At 33.0% G+C, this 24286-nt stretch overlaps 2 protein-coding genes and 1 long non-coding RNA gene across 3 annotated transcripts; 1 reads left to right on the top strand and 2 right to left on the bottom strand.

Moving 5' to 3' along the window:
* Nucleotides 1-1243: 1243 nt before the first annotated feature.
* LOC149612774 (uncharacterized) lies at nt 1244-4123 on the bottom strand. The gene is made up of 3 exons (XM_089858255.1): nt 1772-4123; nt 1558-1707; nt 1244-1480 (listed from the first exon to the last, which is right to left on the bottom strand). The coding sequence occupies exon 1, from the start codon at nt 4092-4094 to the stop codon at nt 2571-2573; it is 1524 nt and encodes a 507-aa protein (XP_089714381.1). The 5' UTR covers nt 4095-4123; the 3' UTR covers nt 1244-1480; nt 1558-1707; nt 1772-2570.
* A 7682-nt stretch (nt 4124-11805) lies between these two features.
* Nucleotides 11806-16704, top strand: LOC149612775 (uncharacterized). Its single transcript, XR_016376370.1, has 2 exons — nt 11806-12207; nt 12416-16704. It is a non-coding gene; the product is annotated as an uncharacterized LOC149612775 (long non-coding RNA).
* Nucleotides 16705-16737: 33 nt separating this feature from the next.
* Nucleotides 16738-19350, bottom strand: LOC149612776 (F-box only protein 3-like). The gene is made up of 10 exons (XM_089858323.1): nt 19056-19350; nt 18905-18994; nt 18687-18844; nt 18510-18624; nt 18370-18448; nt 18146-18308; nt 17841-18048; nt 17364-17479; nt 17178-17291; nt 16738-16933 (listed from the first exon to the last, which is right to left on the bottom strand). The coding sequence occupies exons 1-10, from the start codon at nt 19124-19126 to the stop codon at nt 16830-16832; spliced, it is 1218 nt and encodes a 405-aa protein (XP_089714449.1). The 5' UTR covers nt 19127-19350; the 3' UTR covers nt 16738-16829.
* Between the last annotated feature and the right edge of the window lie 4936 nt (nt 19351-24286).

The following is a 24286-nucleotide window of genomic DNA, read 5'->3' on the forward strand; positions in this document are numbered from 1 at the left end:
CTCAACGGACATTCGTATTTTAAATGAAAAAATAAAAAAAGAATAATAAAGATCAGTAAACTTACATAAATGTTTTCTTGGAAATATGAATAACGAAACAAAAAGGAAAAATGAGTTGCCTTAAGCACAACATTATATACTCAAAAATAGTTATTTAACATTATATATTGGAACCTTCAGTATAATTTAACATTAAGCAAATTCGAACCATAAAAACCCACAGCGCATATGGGAAAAAAGGTTCTGGGAAAACCCATTTGGGAAAAAACCATAATCACAGTTGAATTATTAATATTAAAACACTTATTTTTAAATTGTTAGTTGATTTTTGACTCTAACGTCTGAGCTATCCACGAATAAATTTATTAATAGCATTATCGAACGATGCAATGGATGTCAAATATTCATGTCATAATACAAGCTAATTCGAGCCATAAAAACCCACAGCGCATGTGGGAAAAAAGGCTCTGGGAAAACCCATTTGGGAAAAAACCATAATCACAGTTGAATTATTAATATTAAAACACTTATTTTTAAATTGTTAATTGATTTTTCACTCTAACGTCTGAGCTATCCACGAATAAATTTATTAATAGCATTATCGAACGCTGCAATGGATGTCAAATATTCATGTCATAATACAAGCTAATTCGAGCCATAAAAACCCACAACGCATGTGGGAAAAAAGGCTCTGGGAAAACCCATTTGGGAAAAAACCATAATCACAGTTGAATTATTAATATTAAAACACTTATTTTTATATTGTGAGTTGATTTTTCACTCTGACGTCTGAGCTATCCACGAATAAATTTAATAATAGCATTATCGAACGATGCAATGGATGTCAAATATTCATGTCATAATACAAGCTAATTCGAGCCATAAAAACCCACAGCGCATGTGGGAAAAAAGGCTCTGGGAAAACCCATTTGGGAAAAAACCACAATCAAATTAGGACTATTAATATTAAAAACTTCTTCAGACTGTTTAAGGACGAATGTTTGGTGGATAGCGTCCGAAAGAAAGCAATAACCTAGTAGATGAGGCGTAGTTCATAAAGTTTCGTTTTTTCGAAACTATTACATAAGTGTATTGGCGCTGTACGTTTCAGATAACAAAGACCAAGACGACTCCAGTTCCACAAAATAGGAAAACTCTGCCTCTTGGCGTTAAGTTTTTCTCCTTCCTGTATTTTCACTGCTAGACCGCTATGCAGCCCGCCCTTGTATTGGTCTACTTGCTGCTCCCATAACATTGAACGTGCTAGAACTATAGTTCTAGTCGATAAATTGCGGCGCAGTCCAACTTCCGCTTTGAGCGTTGGCCAACGTCTGAGGACGCTGCAGTGTTACCAACGGCAGATAACGCCGCCAGGAACATTTTCAAAATCACCTCGGCCGCGTTTTGCCGAAAAAAGGGGATTTTCGACTAGGACTGTTGAATTGTCGCCGATTATTCAGCCATTTCCGCTTCGCCATACCTAAAACATTTTTAAAGTACGCTATACAAAATTGCTCCATTCTTCACCAAACCTATGAAACTTGGTGCAACACTTACACTTTGTTCAGTGGTTCGCCTTTAGATGAACCCACAGTTGCCGCTCCAGATCTCAGTCATCTGACGCAACCATTTTAACGTTTTCAGAGTTGTATTTCACCTTTATTAAGCCTAAGGATAAGCCTTGAGATATATTTGCCGACGTATTTTCTGAAGAACCACAATAAATCACCTCAACGATTATCCCCATTAACTAATTATCACTATTACATACCTTGTTTACAATTTCGTTGACCTTGTCCTCCATGGCTACCCATGAACTAAACCAATGCTGTACGGTTACTCATGAATCACTCCAATCCTCTAGGGCATTCATGAACTACGCATATCCTCTAGGGCATTCATGAACTACGCATATCCTCTAGGGTATTCATGAACTACGCATATCCTCTAGGGTATTCATTAACTACACAAATCCTCTAGGCTACTCATGAACTACGCCAATCCTCCAGGTTACTCATAAAATATACCATATTTTTAAATGGATTAATACCAAACTTATGTATGTGGGTTCTTTAGTCAAGGATCCCAAGCCTTGTGTGGGTCTCTTAGTCAAGGATCCCAAGCCTTAAGTGGGTCTCTTAGTACAGGATCCCAAGCCTAATTTTAGGTTTCTTAGTACAGGATCCCAAGCCTAATTTTAGGTTTCTTAGTACAGGATCCCAAGCCTAATTTTAGGTTTCTTAGTACAGGATCCCAAGCCTAATTTTAGGTTTCTTAGTACAGGATCCCAAGCCATATGTGGGTTTCTTAGCCAAGGATCCCAAGCCTATTTCTCGTAGTTTAGACCCTTAAAGCAACATGCGGCTCCATTGGCGCCCCTACCATGATGCCTAACCTTGTATATACATAATAATTTTACCTTGCCGTAGGTAGGTAAAAATGAGACTTAATGCATTAGGGAGGATCTGAAAATTATCCTAACAAGCTAAACCCAATGTACAATAGAAAGGTCGTCAATAAGGGGCGCACTGGAGCTCCACCTTGCTTTAAATAAATTTTTCCATTTCAAACTATGTTCTTTTAAAAATGCAAATACCCTTGTGGTAAGAATAATAAGACTCTCTATAACATGCATCGTATCGGTCTCGAAAAAGTTGGTTACCAAATGCCAAATCTAATTGACTATGATAGTCAGTCGAATACTTTTGTTCTAGACCCGGCAAAAGAGATATTCCATGTGAATCAAAGAACATTCTCAGTGCCGTTTGGCTCTTTAAAAAGTTAATATTGAAATCTCCAACCACAACTGTTGGAATAGACGAATCATATTTCATGTCAAACAAAGGGTTAAAGTCCTCAAACACAGTTCTCAAACTTCCTAAGGGAGATTTGTACAACAACACCACAGATATAAGTTCTCCTTCTATGTAAACATCTAACCAGCAACGTTCCACGTGAGAATTTCTAACAGGAATGTCGCTTCGTAAAACTCTACTATCTATCTCTTTAACTTCGTTTTCAGGCGTGTCTCTTAAATATATGGACGAACCAAAAGCAACTCTGCGTGCCGTACTTGGCAAGTAAATACCACCTACTTCCTTAAAAGATGGAACTCTAAAATCGTCAGTCTCTTTTTTCCACGTTTCAACAAAACATAACATTTGACTTTTCATAATTACATTGTCTGCTAAAACATCTTCTAAATGAGCATTTAAAGACTGCACGTTATGTACATAAATGTAAAGGGGATCATGCAAGAAAGGTAGTTCGATGCTTTTTGTGTCTCGCAACCTCTTAAGTTCCAATTCTACTAGGTTGTTTTTGGGTGAATTAGGAACTTTAAATTTTCCATCAATATATAAACCGGAAGCGGTTTTCGCTCTACTACAAGCCACATATAAATGCGCTCTTTCAATTTTTTTTGTAGCCTTACAATGAACCACTACCGAGGAGTAAGTATCACCCTGACTTTTATGTATCGTAATGGCCTCAGAAACAACCAAAGGCAATTGTTTCCTAGAAACTGAGGCATTATTTTGTCTCCATTTTCTATTAAACGACTTGATGACCTTTTCAACAGGCGTCCACGAAGCGTTAATATTACTATTCAAATATAAACCCTGACATTTTTGCCTCAACATTTTCCCAACTTTGGGATCGTCAAACTCCATCCATACCCTGAACGGGATTTTATCCCCGACCCTATTTGTGCCGTACTCTATCTTTCTTAACCAACCGGTCGCGCCATTAGTTAGTCCGTCAGAGGTGTCAACATTGTTGGTCATCATATATCTCGCGCCACACGCAAGAGTCAATTGTTTGGGCAGACCATACGTATCAGACGTTGCTAACTTTTCAACTTGGGAAAGTATGTTATTTTTAACTTCACTACTAAGATCACCATTGACAACATCTACTGAAACCGAAACAGCCTTTTCCGTATTCATGTTTAAAAGCTTATTTTGATTGAATTGGTTTACTTCCGCGTTAGTGGCGAAAAGATGTATCGCTTCTTTTGGGGGTACACGCTCAGGCGTTACCTCCAGACTACTAAAGAAATCAATATCATTTTGAGTCATACTTCCCACAGCCATTCTATTTAAAGCTTCAGCAAATATTTTATCATCTCTGTCTCATAATTTCCTCAAGTTCGGCAAATTCAAATTGCTCCCATATTGGGTTACCAATTAACGACGCGTAAGGATTATCTTTCTCACTTTGACCTTGAAATGCGAAATAATCACAAACTGGTCTCAATTGGTTAAAGTCTCCAACTAGAACGACAGACACACCACCAAAATAATCAGAACAACCCATAATCTCTTGTAACCTAGCGTTTACCCGATTAAACACTTTCGCTCCAACCATTGAAATTTCGTCAATTATTACTAGTTTTACTTGACCATAGAGTAACCTGCATTTATGAAGTGTTTCACTTTCCAATCTAGATATATTTCCACCAAATTGGCTAACGGGTAAACTAAAAGTACTGTGCAAAGTTGCCCCACCAATGTTAAAGGCAGCCTTGCCAGTAGGTGCGCAACGGATTACTTTCGCTTCCGATGGATTACTCCCAGGTTGTTTGTTGTAAAACCTTGACACAGATTCAAATATAGCACTAATCAAAAGACTTTTCCCCACACCAGCGCCCCCTGTAACAAAGAGGCGCAACGGAGTTTCTTTGCTTTTTACATGATACAAAACATGGTAATATATCTCTCTTTGTTTTGAATTCAATTTTCTAAGAAGGGCGTTGTACTCAGAGTCATTAATTAAGGTAATTGACGGAGCAACAGTATTTTCGGCATTGCCATCAATAATTTCTCTATTAATATTTCCTACAGGTTCTTGAACCGTATTAATTAAAAAATCGGAATCATCCATAGCTAAAGATCTATCAACTTCATTTCTATGTTCTAATTCAGGCTGGATATTAGTAACATCCACTTGAATTTCTCCATTTTCAAAATCTGCTACAGCCTGTTCCACGGCTGCTTCGTCAATTTCACTGTGAAATTCTTTCCTAACTTCATTAATAGTTTCGCGACAAAGCTCATATTCTGATTTCATATCCTTTGTCAAAATATCATTACTTTCATCGCGCCAAGGCTTAAATAACATTAATTGTTCACGATAAAAGTTATCGGGATCTTTTTCTAAATTGAATCTTCTGTACCTAATAATTTTAGCATGACCACGTTTCCTAATAAACCCTGATTCATCTTTAAGTTTCAGCCATTTACCACAAGCTTCAACTTCATTGCTCTCTCCCTCATCAACATGATCGTGGGCGGCTTTAGTCACTCTACGGGATTTGGAATATTCGTACCAGGCACCAAATTGAGCTAACGTTATTGCCTCTAGTTCCTCTGGCCTTTGAACATAATGTTCTAGCATCCCAGAGGCAAAAACGTCATTACTGTCTGCTGGTAGTTCTTCAAGTTCAGATTGACTCTTAAGAATGTGTACACGATTTTCAGGGGCATTGGTGTTTATAAAAACACAGGCGCGACTGCACCTGGACACAGGAATTTGTAAACCACAGTAAGCCGCTTCCTGAGCGCTTACCTCGTGGGCATTCAAGAACTGATTAGCAATTAGTTTCAACTTCTGTTTTACTGTACATTTATCATTTTTTGCCTGTTTAGAAGCTTCGCGCAGAAGCAAAGACATCCCTCTTTGAGACTTTCCTATATATGATACAATATACATAACCAGTGCGTAAGCATCAAGAACGAATTGAATGTCCATATTCGCCTGCCAAAGACGCAAAGCGCACGGATTGTAAGGATTAACTCTAGTATCTTTAGGGTGTCTTTTCAACAAAACTGTTTTCCTTTTGAGGTCATAAGTAACGGCAGAAATATACTCGTCTTCAGTTATACGCAACTTAGCTAGCAACTCCTCAAAACTATCTACCCAAAACTCTTTTTCTTTCGATTGCAACATCTCATACAATTTCTTTGACCTTTCCTTACATCTGAGTTCTTCCTGTACGCTACCAGGCTCTCTTAAACCAGGGTCGTAAATTATGGTTCTGGGCATAGGTGGAAACGGGATTCCAAAACGACAAACGGAATTATTATCGACCTTCTTTCTACAAGTCGTTGTGTGTTTGTGAATTTGTAATCGTGTTAACAAATCTAAATGTTCGTCATTGTGCTCAGCAGCACAAGAAATAACATTATCAATAAATTCCTCTACTTCCTTAACATTTGAGAGATCAGTTTTAAGTTTTGGAGCATCTTTTATCCAAATCAAACCATGTTGGTGGGGCGAACCTCTTTGCTGTATTTCAACTCTAAAATAATAGTCTTCTATAACGCCAAGAGGACCTAATTTCTGTAGAGCCTTAAGCAAAGCCCGAAAACGGTGGTCAAAATATCTAGCGCAAGTAACAGGATCATCCTGAATCAGTTTTGCCCTTTCAGAAAAACTTAAATTGCTAATATCATCGTTAGGTAAACTCTCCTGCCCAGAGGTTAGTCTCAAAATATTCAGTAGCTCAGGCCATTTACTTTCGGCAGCCGAAAACGTTATGAAAAATGTAGCCGTACCAAGCTGTCTAATCATACCCATCAATTCCTTTTGCCTGTGTTGCCAATAAGAAGGCGAGCTCTGTAGTCTTTCTAAAACCCTAAAACCATCATCCTGCTTAATTAAAGCATCAAGAGAACCTGCAGAAGCTAAAAGTCCAGCAGTATAATTCGACCCATCTGTTCTTTTAGTTTTCCTCATGCAAACCTGTATAGATTGACTAACTTTCAAGGTTTCTAATTTGACAAAAGAGTAAAACAATTTCGAAGGATTTTTAGCACAGCGCCTATCAATATTACGAAGCTCCCATTTAAAAATATCACCAAAACTTCCCTTAACCTTAAGGTTCATTTTTTGACCTACGTAAATGCTCGGGAATGACAATTCTTCCGCATCCTCGTCAAAGAGTAAGGACATTGGGGTTTGACCTTCACCAGGAGCAAACTTAACATGCATGGTATTACTTGGCAAAAAATTACTTAAAGAAACTAATAATGTATCTTGATTCCCAACTGCTAACGAACTACTTTCGTTAGGTTCATTCCACATATCATCGCTATCATTCTCTGCGTTTATTGGCGCTACTGGATTATCTGCTGAAACATCAACTTGATTTACCTGACGGTCATTTTCGTCAACAATAAATTCAAGTTCTTCAGGAATGGGGTCTAATATGTCACTCTTAACGGTAATTCCATGTTTAACATACAAAGGCGTTTTTACAAGAACGTTAAGGGCCTCTAAAATGACTTTGGGTCTCACAGTTTCGTACAAATAGGGTGTGTTATACTGCATTCTTCTCATAAACTCAATTTGAATAGTATCCGTGTCTCGAGGTAACCTGGGTAAAACTGAGGCGGTGGACTCAACATTTATAGGGACGTTAACCACATTTCCTTTAATACCACGTTGTTGGTCACACCCTAACCTTCGTATTTGCATGAATGGTATTCGTGGTGATATCATTCTTTCTTCTAAATTACTTATGTTACTTAATTGCGCAGGTATTTCAGGAAACACAAATCCATTTTCCCTTGAAAATTTTGGAATTTGCTTTCTCTTAACGCTTTTATTACAAGTACTACACAAAAATATTTCATCATTCAACTCTCTTTGTTCAATACCAGGGACTGACAAAAAATCTATGGACTTAACAATGGTGCCAGATGACTTAAAAAAAAGATTTGAACATCCTTCACACGGCCACGTTGGGCCATCTTTTATGCTATCAAAATACGTCTGCTCTATAAGCGAGGGGTTTGCTCGCCTATCTGCGGCTAAAGATCTTTTTCTAGCACGTTCAACATCTCTATACTCGGGATCTTGGCGTTTAGCAGCCTTACAAGCCTGGTTTCTATCACGTTCAACATCTCTAAACACGGGATCTTGGCGTTTAGCAGCCTTACAAGCCTGGTTTCTATCACGTTCAACATCTCTATACTCGGGATCTTGGCGTTTAGCCGCCTTACCCGTCTGGTTTCTAGCACGTTCTTTATCTCTAAATTCGGGATCTTGGCGTTTAGCCGCCTTAGCCGCTTGGTCTCTATCACGTTCTTTATCTCTAAATTCGGGATCTTGGCGTTTAGCCGCCTTAGCCGCTTGGTTTCTATCACGTTCACTTTCCCTATAATTTGGATCTTGGCGTTCAGTAGCCTTACATATCTGATTTCTTACACGTTCGCTTGCTTTATACCATTCATCAACCCTTTTTACTTTCTTGGTAAATATTCCACCCTGATTTTCAATTTCACAATTTGACTCATTCTCTCGCTTTTTCCCCTTACCTAGCGACTCCCTCTTACTGCATTCTTCATTTTGTCTCAAGATTCTTATTCTTTCTAAGGGATAGACATTACCATGGGACGTACAAGGTACTTGTTCATCGCCTTCGATTATTTCACTAATATTAGCATTATCATTTTGTACATTATTGGGTTCCTCATTAATAGATATGCCTACGCTTACGGTACTTTCAATAGAGCTTTTATTTAATGCGTCATCTTTCGCAGAATCATGGCCAACTGGCCTCGCGGTAGGACCAACATTGGGTGTGCTAGAACCTGTTCCCGAAACAGCCTTTTTTTCAGCTGCTAACACTCTTCTCCTTTCATTTTCCCGTTTCCTAAATTCAGGATCTGACCTTTTTGCCCTCATTCTTTCCCTTGCCTTTCGTTTTCTGATTTCCTCTTTACTTAAATTATTATCTTCCTCCATTTACTTATTAATCAGTTAAATACTCACAAACGTTGGCAAAATCAATCTCCTTAAATACTCGCAAATGTTGGCAAAATCAATCTCCTTCAGTAATACGTAAGGCTTAATTATATTATTTGCCGAACAAAATTAATCGAGCAAACTTAACACTTAACTGCTTCCTTCGAAATTCTATCAAAGAATAATTCAACTGTTTAAAAAAAGGTTTTTTTCGCGAATACGGCACTATCATACCAACAGCAATTCCGTCATATTTAAAAAATATACATTGCCAACACTTTTTTCAAATAAAGACTGATAAAAGTGCGTAAAAAAGGTCTTTCACAAATAGGCCTAGGGGGCGTATAAACTAAACAGCAACAACGCTCTACAGCTACACTAATCTTACACAAACAAGGAGTACTATAAACCCACTACTGGAAGCGGTATTTTTATTCAAACATAAAACAATTTCGCTTAAGCTTAACATCTCTAGACATCGGTAAAAATGTCTCTATCACTCCTAGGTAACTGTATGCACAGGATTTTACGACATTATAACTCAAATTCATCTGATTATGTTTTAACAAGGTTAAATCTAACTGGGAGTAAGATGAAAGGAGTAGAAGCTTATCTGTCTAAGGAAATATGAAATTTTATCTTAACAGTTCGTTAAATCATAAGTTTATAACGAAAAAACGCGGAAGGGGAAATCGAGCAGACAACAGCGATTTTTGGGGGTGGAAGGTTAAGAGCGCCATGTGTCGTCCGTGCCAAAGTTGAACTTCCACTCGAAAGGCAATGAGAAAGTGGATAAAATTATGCCATCAGCTATTTAACTGCGTCGATATATTTAACGACTTGACCCATGACATGCCCTTAACACTGGCTTCTATGAATCCTATTTATTCTTGGATGCTAGGAAACTTGGTAGACGTAACAGTCTGTACCAAGTACCCAATAATCCTTCAATAAACGCCTGGCAACATTGTGGTACGCATGGTACAACTAAAAAATAGGATGCGTATCTATCTTTCCAGTCACTCCAAGTCGTTAAGCCCTCATTACAGGGGATTTGAAACACTATCGTAATTCCTAGTGTCTCGAATCTCTACGTTACTGTCCATTATGAACAGTGCTGAGAGAATGAAACATCAGAAAGAGCCATTCAAATCGAATTGCCGAAAATATTATGCATATTTTCATTTCATATAACAGAGAAAACAAATTATTATGGTTCTGAGAGGAGCTTCCCATTTTGGTTGTTGATCTCAAAAATATATCGCAATGCACGGGCCTCGATAGATATAGGAGGCAATGGAGGAAATATATTACAACGCACGGGCCTCGATAGATATAGGAGGCAATGAAGGAAATATATTACAACGCACGGGCCTTGTTGGATATAGGAGGCAATGAAGGAAATATAACGCAATGCACGGGCCTAAATAAATATAAGAGGCAATGTAAGAAATATAACGCAATGCACGGGCCTTGATAGATATAGGAGGCAATGATTTAACGACTTCGGTACTTGGGTTTATCTTTAATATTTAAATAAATATAATTATTTTTAATTATTTTAATCGCCAGTAAATAACTTTAAAAATAGTTAAATCGTTTAAAATAAAGTTGTTCATAATATCTTTCGAAACTTTGCTAATATTGACGTTTAAAGTGAAGGGTACCCCTCTTGCCCGCTTTCTTCAAATTTTGGGGTATATATACGATCCGATTCCATTAAAATAATAGATAAAAACGCATTCGCGTGAACCTTTGGTGGAAGCCCTGCCATTGGGAGGCTAGACGTTTCTCGTAACCCTAGCCGATCGCCGCGTATATCTTAAAACCAAATAATAGATAAAAACGCATTTGCGTGAACCGATGGTGGAAGCCCTGCCATTGGGAGGCTAGACGTTTCTCGTAACCCTAGCCGATCGCCGCGTATATCTTGAAACCAAACGATGACGGAGGAAAAGAAGCCAGAATGTACTGACTGGCGTCCATGTGGAATGGACAAAAGACCTGAAGATGGTGGTGCATTGAAGCTGGTGTCAATGTGGAATTGACGAAGAACAGAAGATGGTGGTGCATAGAAGCTGGTGTCAATGTGGAATTGACGAAGAACAGAAGATGGTAGTGCATAGAAGCTGGTGTCAAGGTGAAATTGACGAAGAACAGAAGATGGTTGTGCTTGGAAGCTAGCAAGTACAGACTTGGACGAACGAAAACCAAAGCTGGTGGTGTTGGAACTCAAGTTGAATAGCCAGAGGAGACAAACCCAAATTTCCGTGAACTGTCAATGCAGTCCGGAAATTGGGAACACGTTTGCTCCGATACGCAAACTGCGAACGCGGTCAGGTGGGGCGTGACAGACAGACAGACAGACAGACACGCACGTCCAGTGCAATACCTCTCACGTGACATACGTCACTCGGAGAGGTAAAAAATAAATAATTTAATTAACCTGATTAATTTTAAACGGTGTGACGATTAACCCTTCGCATTTGGAAGATTTCATTTTTTCTTTTTTGCAGATTATTTTGAAGGCTTGCAAGAAAAAATAGCACAAATACACGACACAAGAACGGCTCTGGACGCCCTAAGAGAAGAGCATAGAGAAAAGCTTAGAAGAGAAGAATATTAATTTTAATTTTGAATATTAATTTTAATTTTGAATATTAATTTTAATTTTGAATATTAATTTTAATTTTGAATATTAATTTTAATTTTGAATATTAATTTTAATTTTGAATATTAATTTTAATTTTGAATATTAATTTTAATTTTGAATATTAATTTTAATTTTGAATATTAATTTTAATTTTGAATATTAATTTTAATTTTGAATATTAATTTTAATTTTGAATATTAATTTTAATTTTGAATATTAATTTTAATTTTGAATATTAATTTTAATTTTGAATATTAATTTTAATTTTGAATATTAATTTTAATTTTGAATATTAATTTTAATTTTGAATATTAATTTTAATTTTGAATATTAATTTTAATTTTGAATATTAATTTTAATTTTGAATATTAATTTTAATTTTGAATATTAATTTTAATTTTCTTTTAAATTCTAGATTTGGAAGATCGCATTTGGAAGATTTCATTTTTTCTTTTTTGCAGATTATTTTGAAGGCTTGCAAGAAAAAATAGCACAAATACATGACACAAGAACTGCTCTAGATGCCTTAAGAGATTTTAAATATTCATTTTAACTTTCTTTTAAATTTTAGTTTAAATAGTTTTTAATTTTTATTTTAAATCGTCATTTAAAATAAGAAACTAAGTGACGAAAGCGATCTGAAAAGACAAATTAAAAAACTGGAAGAGAAGAATGCGATTTCTGTTGAAAAGATGAACTCTTTAAGATAATTAATTAAGGTAAATGGTGTTGATTAGAGATTTAATAAGTCCTTCCCCTTTTGTTCTTTCTTTCTTAAAAATAAAACCAGACTGACCACAAAGGTAAAGAATAATTCCTTATTTGACATCCCCCAATTAGGTTTAAGCTTCAGCTTGAAAGGTTTTTATAGTGTTTGAGCGCCTTGGTCTATTTATGCCCAAGCCAAGGCTTTCTCTTATGATAATATTAGTCGGCTCCCTCCTCTTAACTTTAAAATGGGTAGTTATTTAAAATACTTGGCGTACGCCATCTTGACCCCCTCCCAAAAAGGTAATGATAAAGATAAAGAAAATGGTGAAGATAAGTTTGAGGAAGCGGAAGGAGATTCCGAGGTTGAGGATGTAGGAGATGATGTGGTTCCTGAAGATTACGAAGAAGATGGAGACGAAGATGGTGACGGAGCGGAGGAGGATGACGATGATGATGACGCGTAACCGCCCCCCTCCCCGTCCCCCCCTCGCCTACCTTCCCCCCTCCCCCCTTCTTTAACAAATGACGTCACATCAACTAAAATGTTCCATTCTATTGGGACACGACGGGCCGCAACAACAATTCAATTGAAATGGACGAGAGAAGTTAACAGTCTCTGTCTCGCCTAAATAATATTAAAACAGTTTTTAACAAAATGAAACAATTTTATTTTCCATCTATGGCGAGAAAAATGAGTGTGCCGCCGCCGCCGCAGCCGCAATTCTTGAAAACATAAAATCATCATTTCTTTGGTTGCGTTTTTTAAAATTGATTGATTGATTGATTGGCGGGATTCGAGGCATTTATCATCCATCTCTTTAACACACCGGTTATTTAGTAAAAAAATGTAAACTTTAACTCCGTTTACCAAAAAAAAAAAAAGAGAGAGGGAGAATTTTTCATCATTAAACAGAAATTATTGAGAGAAAAAATTCATATTTCATCCAATTTTTATATAAAATATATAAAAATGTTTCCAAACATCTGTCTTTAGAAAAACAAATAATATAATTGAGTGAATTAAGAAGTAAATAACTGACTATAAATTTTAATTGAAATTAAAAATATGTAAACGGAATATTTGAAAAAAAAAAAATATTTTTTTGGTTTAAAAAAACAAACTAATTTCGGTAAAAAACAAATTAATTTCGGTAAAAAACAAATTAATTTCGGTAAAAAACAAATTAATTTCGGTAAAAAACAAATTAATTTCGGTAAAAAACAAATTAATTTTGGTTAAAACAAATTAATTTCGGTAAAAAACAAATTAATTTCGGTAAAAAACAAATTAATTTCGGTAAAAAAACAAATTAATTTCGGTAAAAAACAAATTAATTTCGGTAAAAAACAATTAATTTCGGTAAAAAACAAATTAATTTTGGTAAAAAAACAAATTAATTTCGGTAAAAAAACAAATTAATTTCGGTAAAAAACAAATTAACTTTGGTTAAAGCAAATTAATTTCGGTAAAAAAACAAATTAATTTCGGTAAAAAAACAATTTCGGTAAAAAACAATTAATTTCGGTAAAAAACAATTAATTTCGATAAAAAACAAATTAATTTCGGTAAAAAACATTAATTTTGGTAAAAAACAATTAATTTCGGTAAAAAAACAATTAATTTCGGTAAAAAAAACAAATTAATTTCGGTAAAAAACAATTAATTTCGGTAAAAAACAAATTAATTTCGGTAAAAAACATTAATTTTGGTTAAAACAAATTAATTTCGGTAAAAAACAAATTAATTTCGGTAAAAAACAAATTAATTTCGGTAAAAAACAAATTAATTTCGGTAAAAAACAAATTAATTTCGGTAAAAAACAATTAATTTCGGTAAAAAACAAATTAATTTTGGTAAAAAAACAAATTAATTTCGGTAAAAAAACAAATTAATTTCGGTAAAAAACAAATTAATTTTGGTTAAACCAAATTAATTTCGGTAAAAAAACAAATTAATTTCGGTAAAAAAACAATTTCGGTAAAAAACAATTAATTTCGGTAAAAAACAATTAATTTCGATAAAAAACAAATTAATTTCGGTAAAAAACATTAATTTTGGTAAAAAACAATTAATTTCGGTAAAAAAACAATTAATTTCGGTAAAAAAACAAATTAATTTCGGTAAAAAACAATTAATTTCGGTAAAAAACAAATTAATTTCGGTAAAAAACATTAATTTTGGTAAAAAACAATTAATTTCGGTAAAAAAACAATCAATTTCGTTAAAAAACAATTAATTTTGGTAAAAAACAATTAATTTTGGTAAAAAAACATTAATTTCGATAAAAAACATAATTTCGGTAAAAAACAAATTAATTTCGGTTAAAAAACAATTCATTTCGGTTAATAAACAATTCATTTCGGTTAAAAAACAAATTAATTTCGGTAAAAAAAACAAATTAATTTCGGTAAAAAAACGAATTAATTTCGGTAAAAAAACTAATTAATTTCGGTAAAAAAGCGAATTAATTTCGTTAAAAAAAATTAATTTCGGTAAAAAAAAAACAAATTAATTTTGGTAAAAAACAAATTAATTTCGGTAAAAAAACAAATTAATTTTGGTAAAAAAAATTAATTTCGGTAAAAAACAAATTAATTTCGGTAAAAAACAATTAATTTCGGTAAAAAAACAAATTAATTTCGGTAAAAAACAATTAATTTCGGTAAAAAACAAATTAATTTCGGTAAAAAACATTAATTTTGGTAAAAAACAATTAATTTCGGTAAAAAAACAATCAATTTCGTTAAAAAAACAATTAATTTTGGTAAAAAACAATTAATTTTGGTAAAAAAACATTAATTTCGATAAAAAACATTAATTTCGGTAAAAAACAAATTAATTTCGGTTAAAAAACAATTCATTTCGGTTAATAAACAATTCATTTCGGTTAAAAAACAAATTAATTTCGGTAAAAAAAACAAATTAATTTCGGTAAAAAAACGAATTAATTTCGGTAAAAAAACTAATTAATTTCGGTAAAAAAGCGAATTAATTTCGTTAAAAAAAAATTGATTTCGGTAAAAAAAAACAAATTAATTTTGGTAAAAAACAAATTAATTTCGGTAAAAAAACAAATTAATTTTGGTAAAAAAAATTAATTTCGGTAAAAAACAAATTAATTTCGGTAAAAAAAACAAATTAATTTTGGTAAAAAAATTAATTTCGGTAAAAAACAAATTAATTTCGGTAAAAAACAAATTAATTTCGGTAAAAAACTAATTTGGGTAAAAAACAAATTAATTTGGGTAAAAAACAAATTAATTTCGGTAAAAAAACATTAATTTCGGTAAAAAATCAAATTAATTTGGAAAAATATGATTTTTTTCTGTTTATTTTTTCATAATCATCAAATCAATTCATTGAAAAAATGTTCCATTTGAGCGTATCTTCTTGAGTGTGATTTTATTATTTGTTTAAACAAACAAACAAACATTTAAGGTCAAAAAAGAAATCTAGAAAATAAATATTATAAAAATGGCACGGGTTTTTTTTTTACACATATTCATCTCATAAATACACATTGTTTTTCTTTCCTGATTTTTCTACATTATTGTTTTTTATCTAGATAATTAACTTATATTTTTAATTAAAATTAAACCTAACTACCTAGAAAATTAAATTCCCCCTTCTTTATTAAAAACAAATAAATATATTTTTCAGGTATTTGTAAATTTCCAATAAAAAACAACCGATTACTGTACAAATCTTTATAATATATCAATTAAAATTAATTAATTACGACCCCCAAATTAAATTAATTAATTTCCTGAAAAGAAAAAAATTATAAAATTTAATTTTAAAACTTTAAAATAAAAATAAAAAAAGGGGATTTTTAATAAGAAAAAAAAACTTAATTGGAAGAAATTAATTAACAAAATGAGAAAATAGCCTGTGACTTAATTAATTGATTGCGTGTTTGGTGAGTGAATTAGATTAATTTAAATATAATTAGATTTTTTGGGGAAAGACAAATTTTTTTAATTTTTTTTTTTTTTGGAAAACTAGGATGATCAAAAAACAAAACTAAAAAAAAAATATCAACAAAAGTAAATTTTAAAAAAATGATTTTAAAATTTTTGGAAATTTTTTTAAAAAAAAAACTGGGAATTTAAAATTTTTAATTGAAAAAAAAAATTAAAAATTTTAATTAAAAAATAAATATTAAAGAAAAGATTTTAAATAAAAAAAAAATTGGGAAGAAAACATTTTGTAGATTCAAAATAATTTTTTGAAAAGTCGCGAAAAATAAAAATTAAAAAAAATAAAAAAATATTAAACACTTGTAAAATATTAGATTAAATAATAAGGATTAACTTTAATCATAATTAATAATAATTAATTAAGAAACCCCCCGTTTTTATAGTAGCAATAAAAAACAAACAAAAAAACAAATTTGGGAGAAGGGAATTTAACTGAACAGTAAACAACCACTTAAATGTCATTTATCTTTGGGTATTTGTTTTTTAGTTTTTTGTTTTTTTTTTGTTTTTCACAACTAAAAAAAAACCAGTGTATTAAAAAAAAAGATGTTTTTGTGACTCTTATTATAATAGTTGTAAATAAATGCCAGTAGTCTTTTAAAAAACAACTCCCCCTCATTTAAACAAACAAACAAACACAATTTTAATAAACAAAATCATTTATTTATTTTTTATTTTTTATTACAGTTTTAATTGGAAAGAAAGAAACAAATAATTAATTTCCTTTTTATTTTTAATCAGAATCAGAGCTTGAATAAGATGTTACAAACTGTTGTGGACAGACGTAAGGCAAACACTTCATCTGGAATGCTGGACACGTAACCTTCATCTTTTCTCCTAAATTTAACATTAAGTATTTATTTATTTATTTGTTAATTAATAATTAATTAAATTGTTTTGTTTAATTAATTATTTATTTATTTGTTAATTAATTATTTATTTATTTGTTAATTAATTATTTATTTATTTGTTAATTAATTATTTATTTATTTGTTAATTAATTATTTATTTATTTGTTAATTAATTATTTATTTATTTGTTAATTAATAATTAATTAAATTGTTTTGTTTAATTAATTTACCAGTTTGAAGGTTCTTCATGGTGAAAAAACCTTTCATGATTCCCAATGGGGTCTTGAAGGAGACAGCACTTGTCCAAGTGAAATCAGAACCAGGACGCATGATGGGGAACTTTCCTGACATGGTATTAATTAATATATTAATTTTTATTTTTTTTAAGATTGATATATAATTAATTGGGTTCTGACCTCCAACACCTTGACCTTGAATGTGGCGTTCTTTGCCATTTTCATCAATTAAGGTCCAGTGATGTGTTTCCAGTTGGCAGGATTGACTCTCAGGGGCCTCCTCATCCATCCTCATTCTGAAATCATGTAATTGGAGTAATTAATTATACATTAATTTAGAGTGATTAATTAAACATGTAAAGTTTGTAAACTTCAACTATTAAAAATTAAATTAAAAAATGAGGAGAAATTAATAAAAAATTAATAAATTAAAAAATGAGGAGAAATTAATAAAAAATTAATAAATTAAATGAGGAGAAATTAATAAAAAAATAATAAATTAAAAAATGAGGAGAAATTAATAAAAAATAATAAATTAAAATTTATAAAAAATAATAAATTAAAATTTATAAAAAATAATAAATTAAAATTTATAAAAAATAATAAAAATATAAAAAAAAAGAATAATTAATAAAAAAATGAATTTATATTATTGACCTTATTTTGTAGATGTGAAAGAATTTTGGTGGTAGAATTGAACTCAATTCAAATAAGAAACTGGTTCTGACTGAAACACAAATGGACTGAGTCCATTCACTGACTTCATTGCATTTAGGGAAACGTAACAATTGGCCCTCTTCCTTAAGAAACTCATCATCTTTCAGTTGATTGGCAAATGTCTTCAACCATTCACCATAAGAACTAGCTACATGAATTAATTAAAAAAACCCATGAATAAATCAACTCCAAGAGTCCAATAACATTAAATTTTAATTAAAAAATTAAAGGTCCAGTCTCAGTACCAGTAATAAATGCACTAAATGGTGGATTATCGAACAAATCCTCAATATCTCTCGGGTAAAAGACTGTTCCTTTTTTTAAACCATCCGTGTCCTCTAAGGCCAAATATTGACCTACTCTTGAATCCGAGCAAATGGTTACCAGGACACACCCATCACACTTGGACTAATATTTAAATGTAATTTAAATCCAAGTTCTATTTTTTAATCGGTGTATATTTTTTTACTTGTAAGGTCGTAATTGTGTCTACATCCAGTAAATATTCAGAACGGGAAAGATTTTGGTAACTAACCCCACCATATAATCTACCAAAAAAACAAAACGGTATAAATTTTTTTTTGCTCTGACACTATCCCTTTAACTAACCCCATAGTCGTTAATCGTTGTCCATTATGAATAGTTAAGGAACATCTGAAATCATCAGGAAATTCTAAGCCTAATTTGGTTTCAGCTTCTTTAATTTCCTTTTCAGTTGCCCCATCTTAATTAAATTAATTATTATTTTTTAATTATAATTAATATTAAGTGGGGTCAGAAGTTAACCTTTTATGACAGCTTTGGCTTCGGGGTAATTTTCAGACATGAACGCGTTTATTTTATCCCATGAATCTTTAATATCTTTGTAACAGTCTATGTACCTATGGTTTGCTTTATACCACCTTATAAAATTACTTTTCCAGTCTGTGTCTTCCGTGTTTAACCTAATTAACGATTTAATTAAACTCATTTAATTATTAAAGTATATATTTAATTTTAAGTACTTCTTATTATTCCAGTATTTGTCGCTTTGAATTTTCCATAATTCGTCACAGTTCGCGGTCTCTCTTAATCTGTTATTTGTTGAAGCGACTCTGAAAAGATAACGCGATATAAATTTAATTAATTAACGCGTCAAATTAAGCGATTAATTACTTTACGAGATCTTTATAATCCAAATATTTAAGGATTTTAATTAATATTTCCGCAGGTAAAACGTCAAGCATAATTAAGATTTGTTTTATAATCCAAAAGACCAAAACCAAATGCCACAACTAAACTTCATTCCTTGAAAATGAATTTCATCACGAATAATCAGAGTTGCCAGATCAGTTTTGAAGATCTCGCCCAACCCAAGCGGAAATCAGCCCAATTACCGCCCAAACAAAAATTTGGTTTTTTCAGAAAAGCGCCCAATTTCCGCCCAATAACAACAAGCAATAAGCCAGGTTATTAACTTAAAATATAAACATATTTAATAGATGGTAATCAGTTTTTATTTTTTTTTTTTGCTCCGTGTTTATTGTCGAGCTAGGACCAAAGAAAAGGTCTTGGAAATAGCACAGGACCACAGGTCAAAAATCAGTTTATTAATTGCTCGGACCAGTTTTTTTATTCAAAATCCGGGGGTTACTGGTCCTTGGGACCAGTTTATTAATTGAGAATTTTTATGAAAATTCAGGAGGGACCAGTTTAAAAATTCTAGTCATTATAAATTTCTACTCCATGGATATAGTCTCCTAGCCTTGACTTTTTCTCATTCACTTTCATAGTTTTCTTGAAACCATTGAACAATTTGAACTGTTTCTTCAACAGCTAAAAAAATTAATACCAATTAATTTAACCAAATTAATAAATATAAAAATTAAAAAATAAATAATTTAATTAACCTGATTAATTTTAAACGGTGTGACGATTAACCCTTTGAAAAAACTGTAATTTAAATTTGGTAGACGTTTTGACTTTTGACCCTTGTCAATAGAGTCTGCGCAGAATTTTCGGCCGATGTTATAAAACAAGAACGCGGGCCCGACTAAAGCGTTTCTTCACTTTCTTGGCTCCGAAACTTCTGAAGTAAGTAAGTAAGTAAGTAAGTAAGTAAGAAGATCAATTTTAATAGACCTAAAAATAAAATAAACAAGCTGGCCATATATATACGCCCGTTAAGGGGCAAATTGAAAATGAAGCAAGCGCCATCTAGTGAACAGAAATACAAACTCAAAGGTGACATTTTTTCATTGGCTGAAAACATTCTGACACTAAAATTCTGCCTCTGCGCATTTCTAAGCGAACCAATAAGATCACCCCTCATTCGTGAAAGCCCGGTTTAGAAACTCGTATGGCCGTTGTAAATTTTGAATGAATTTATTTTTAGGTGTATACACGCTGATAAAAAACGAATAAAAGAAAGAAATACTTGATTCACTTCTTCAGTTGTTGTATACTATACCTTTTATTATAGGGGATTTTTTTTGGGATTTTTTCACGTAAAAATCTGGCCATTTTTACTTGGTGTGATGTAACGACTCCAGTTTTGGTTACATTTTTACGCAACTTTTATTAAAATTAAAATTAAAATAATATAATATAATATAAAACACAAGGATTTTTAAATTTTTCATGGTTTTCTTTTAAATAATTTAAATAGGGGTTTGTTTTAATTTAATTTAATTTAAAGTGTAAGCTTGCGGCACTATGATCTTGTTTGTTGTTGTGTGGATTGTTTGGTTTTTTTTATGAATAAATTAAAGTGTAATTGACACTAGTGGTTTTAATTTAAATTTAAAGAGTAATTGACACAGGTGGTTTTAATTTAAATTTAAAGAGTAATTGACACTAGTGGTTTTATAATAAATTTAAAGAGTAAGTGACACTAGTGGTTTTATTATAAATTTAAAGAGTAAGTGACACTAGTGGTTTTAATATAAATTTAAAGAGTAATTGACACTAGTGGTTTTAATATAAATTTAAAGAGTAATTGACACTAGTGGTTTTAATATAAATTTAAAGAGTAATTGACACTAGTGGTTTTAATATAAATTTGAAGAGTAATTGACACTAGTGGTTTTAATATAAATTTAAAGTGTAAGCGACACTATGGTGACGTGTGTTTTATTATAAATTTAAAGAGTAAACGACACAAGTTAGGTGAGTTTTATTATAAATATAAAGTGCAAGCGACACTAATGTCATGTTTTAAATACAATATTAAAGTGTAAGTGACATTAGTGTCATATGTTTTAAATACAAAATTAAAGTGTAAACGACATTTTATAACATAGTTCGTCGGTGTAAATTGCACATCATCCGCAATTTTAAGTTTCAGGAAGCGAGTATATGGAATGAGGGATTACCCGCATGACGTATGCGCGCGAGCACAACTTCCTAAATCTAAAAAAAGTCCTTATTTTCAACAGCTGAAAAATTTCTCCCTTGGAGAGATCATAAATTCTATTAATCAAAAATGTCTTGATTAGAATCAAGACCTAAAAAGTATCGATAAGACTGAGGTTATCACTTGTCTGAATGATCAGATATTAATTTTTCTTTTTAATTGAAACTTAAATGCATGCTTAAGAAAAAACAACGTTCCATTACCGTTTTCCGTTGAAATAAATTATTTTACTGGTAATCAATTTCCAAAAATTACTTATCTCGGCTTTTCGACCACAATTCCATTCCCCGAAAACATTTTATCATTACATTAATTACTTTTGGGAGAGTACGTGTATGGTTTTGCGTTTTAAAAGGTTCCTAAAGACGTTACATCCCCATTTGTGACCGGCACGCTTCGCAGTGGAACATTTTAATTATTCTAAAACCAATGGCGCCAAATTGAATAGGGACAGTAAGATTTTTACTCGCGGTTTTGCAAAATGATGTAATATCAAGTGTACTTTAGTCAACCGTCGTATTGTTCTTTCTCATAGTTCAGGGCATGATCAGTGTTACTGCCCAATTTCTATCTCTAGTTTCTAACAATGGTTAGAGACTATTTGATATGGCACGGCACAACATTTTATACATTTGAAAATTCTAAGTAGCACAAAAGGAAAAAGAATCCATTTTTTTATACTTTGGTTTGAAATAAATAAATTCATGATAGTAGTTATAACGAACAGAAAGTCAAGGGAATGGCACCGGTAATGAGCAGCAGAAAGAGAGGAAAGTTTGCTTCAAGTTAGCAGAGGGACATAGTAGTGAAAATAGTAATCTAGAATTTTGTTCATTCAAACCTTATTATATCATGAAAAATTCAAGTGAGCAGGCGGTACTATCTAGAAAGATTGATTTTGGCAGATAACAGCGAAAAAATTATGTTCTACACACATTGGGACTATAGGAGAGTTTCAGGGCCGCAGGTCGCACATGATGAAATTTCAACTCCAGATTACATCAATTCTCTCTGGTCGTACTAGTAGCAGGTTAAGCTATAGTTTGCTCAGGTCCAGTTAGTCTCGAAAGGGTTATATAGTGCTTGCAACTTTTAAAAGGTTGTTATCATGGCTATACAGACCGCTATTACAGTTTTTTCTTCTTTTATAGGCTATTTTGACACGTTATCTCCCTAAAGTAATTAATGTAATGATAAAATGTTTTCGGGGAATGGAATTGTGGTCGAAAAGCCGAGATAAGTAAATTTTTGAAATTGATTACCAGTAAAATAATTTATTTCAACGGAAAACGGTAATGGAACGTTGTTTTTTCTTAAGCATGCATTTAAGTTTCAATTAAAAAGAAAAATTAATATCTGATCATTCAGACAAGTGATAACCTCAGTCTTATCGATACTTTTTAGGTCTTGATTCTAATCAAGACATTTTTGATTAATATCTGTTCCTTCAGTCTTCAATTTAATTAACTGTTTTACATTTTCAAAATCTGCACTAAGCAGAAACATATATAAAGGGGACCATAACTTTAGCTCAATCAGACATTTATTTATAATGATACTTCGAAAATAAAACGTAAATCATTAAAAGTTTGTATTCTTATTGTAATTAGAATAATACATTTTTTACAATCATTTATTGAAACGCGAGGCGCCCCCCTAAAAATTCCACCTACCCACAAGCACCTACAAGCACCCGGGCAAAGCATCTACCCAAAAGTACCCACAAGCACCCACAAGTACCTACAAGCACCCACAAGTACCCACAAGTACCTACTAGTACCCACAAGTACCTACAAGCACCCACAAGTACCTACAAGCACCCACAAGTACCTACAAGCACCCACAAGTACCTACTAGCACCCACAAGTACCTACAAATACCTACAAATACCCACAATACCTACAAGCACCCACAAGCACTCAGAAGTACCTACAAGCACCCACAAGTACCCAGAAGTACCTACAAGCACCCACAAGTACCTACAAGCACCCACAAGCACCCACAAGTACCTACAAGTACTCGGGGCAAGCACCCACAAGTACCCGGGGTAAGCCCCCACAAGTACTCGGGGCAAGCACCCACAAGTACCCGGGGTAAGCCCCCACAAGTACCCGGGGCAAGCCCCCACAAGTACCCGGGGCAAGCACCCACAAGTACCCGGAGCAAGCACCCACAAGTACTCGGGGCAAGCACCCACAAGTACCCGGAGCAAGCACCCACAAGTACCCGGGGCAAGCACCCACAAGTACCCGGAGCAAGCACCCACAAGTACTCGGGGCAAGAACCCACAAGTACCTACAAGCACCCACAAGTACCTACGAGTACCTACAAGTACTTACAAACACCCACAAGTACCTACATGAACCCACAAGTACCCGGGGCAAGAACCCACAAGTACCTACAAGCACCCACAAGTACCTACGAGTACCTACAAGTACATACAAACACCCAGAAGTATCTACGAGTACCTACAAGTACTTACAAACACCCACAAGTACCTACGAGTACCTACAAGCACTCACAAGTACCTACAAGCACTCACAAGTACCTACAAACACCCACAAGCACCTACAAACACCCACAAGCACCTACAAACACCCACAAGCACCTACAAACAGCCACAAGCACCTACAAGCACCCACAAGTACCTACAAGCACCCACAAGTACCTACAAGCACTCACAAGTACCCACAAGTACCTACAAGTACCTACAAGCACTCACAAGTACCCACAAGTACCTACAAGCACTCACAAGTACCCACAAGTACCTTCAAGTACCTACAAGCACTCAAAAGTACCCACAAGTACCTACAAGTACCTACAAGCACTCACAAGTACCCACAAGTACCTACAAGTACCTACAAGCACTCACAAGTACCCACAAGTACCTTCAAGTACCTACAAGCACTCAAAAGTACCCACAAGTACCTACATGCACCCACAAGTACCTACAAGCACTCACAAGTACATACAAGCACCCACAAGTACCTAC

The sequence above is a fragment of the Phalangium opilio genome, unplaced genomic scaffold (assembly GCF_054372755.1).
Source record: "Phalangium opilio isolate 3A_F unplaced genomic scaffold, DU_Popi_V2 ptg000232l_1, whole genome shotgun sequence".
Lineage (NCBI taxonomy): Eukaryota > Metazoa > Arthropoda > Arachnida > Opiliones > Phalangiidae > Phalangium > Phalangium opilio.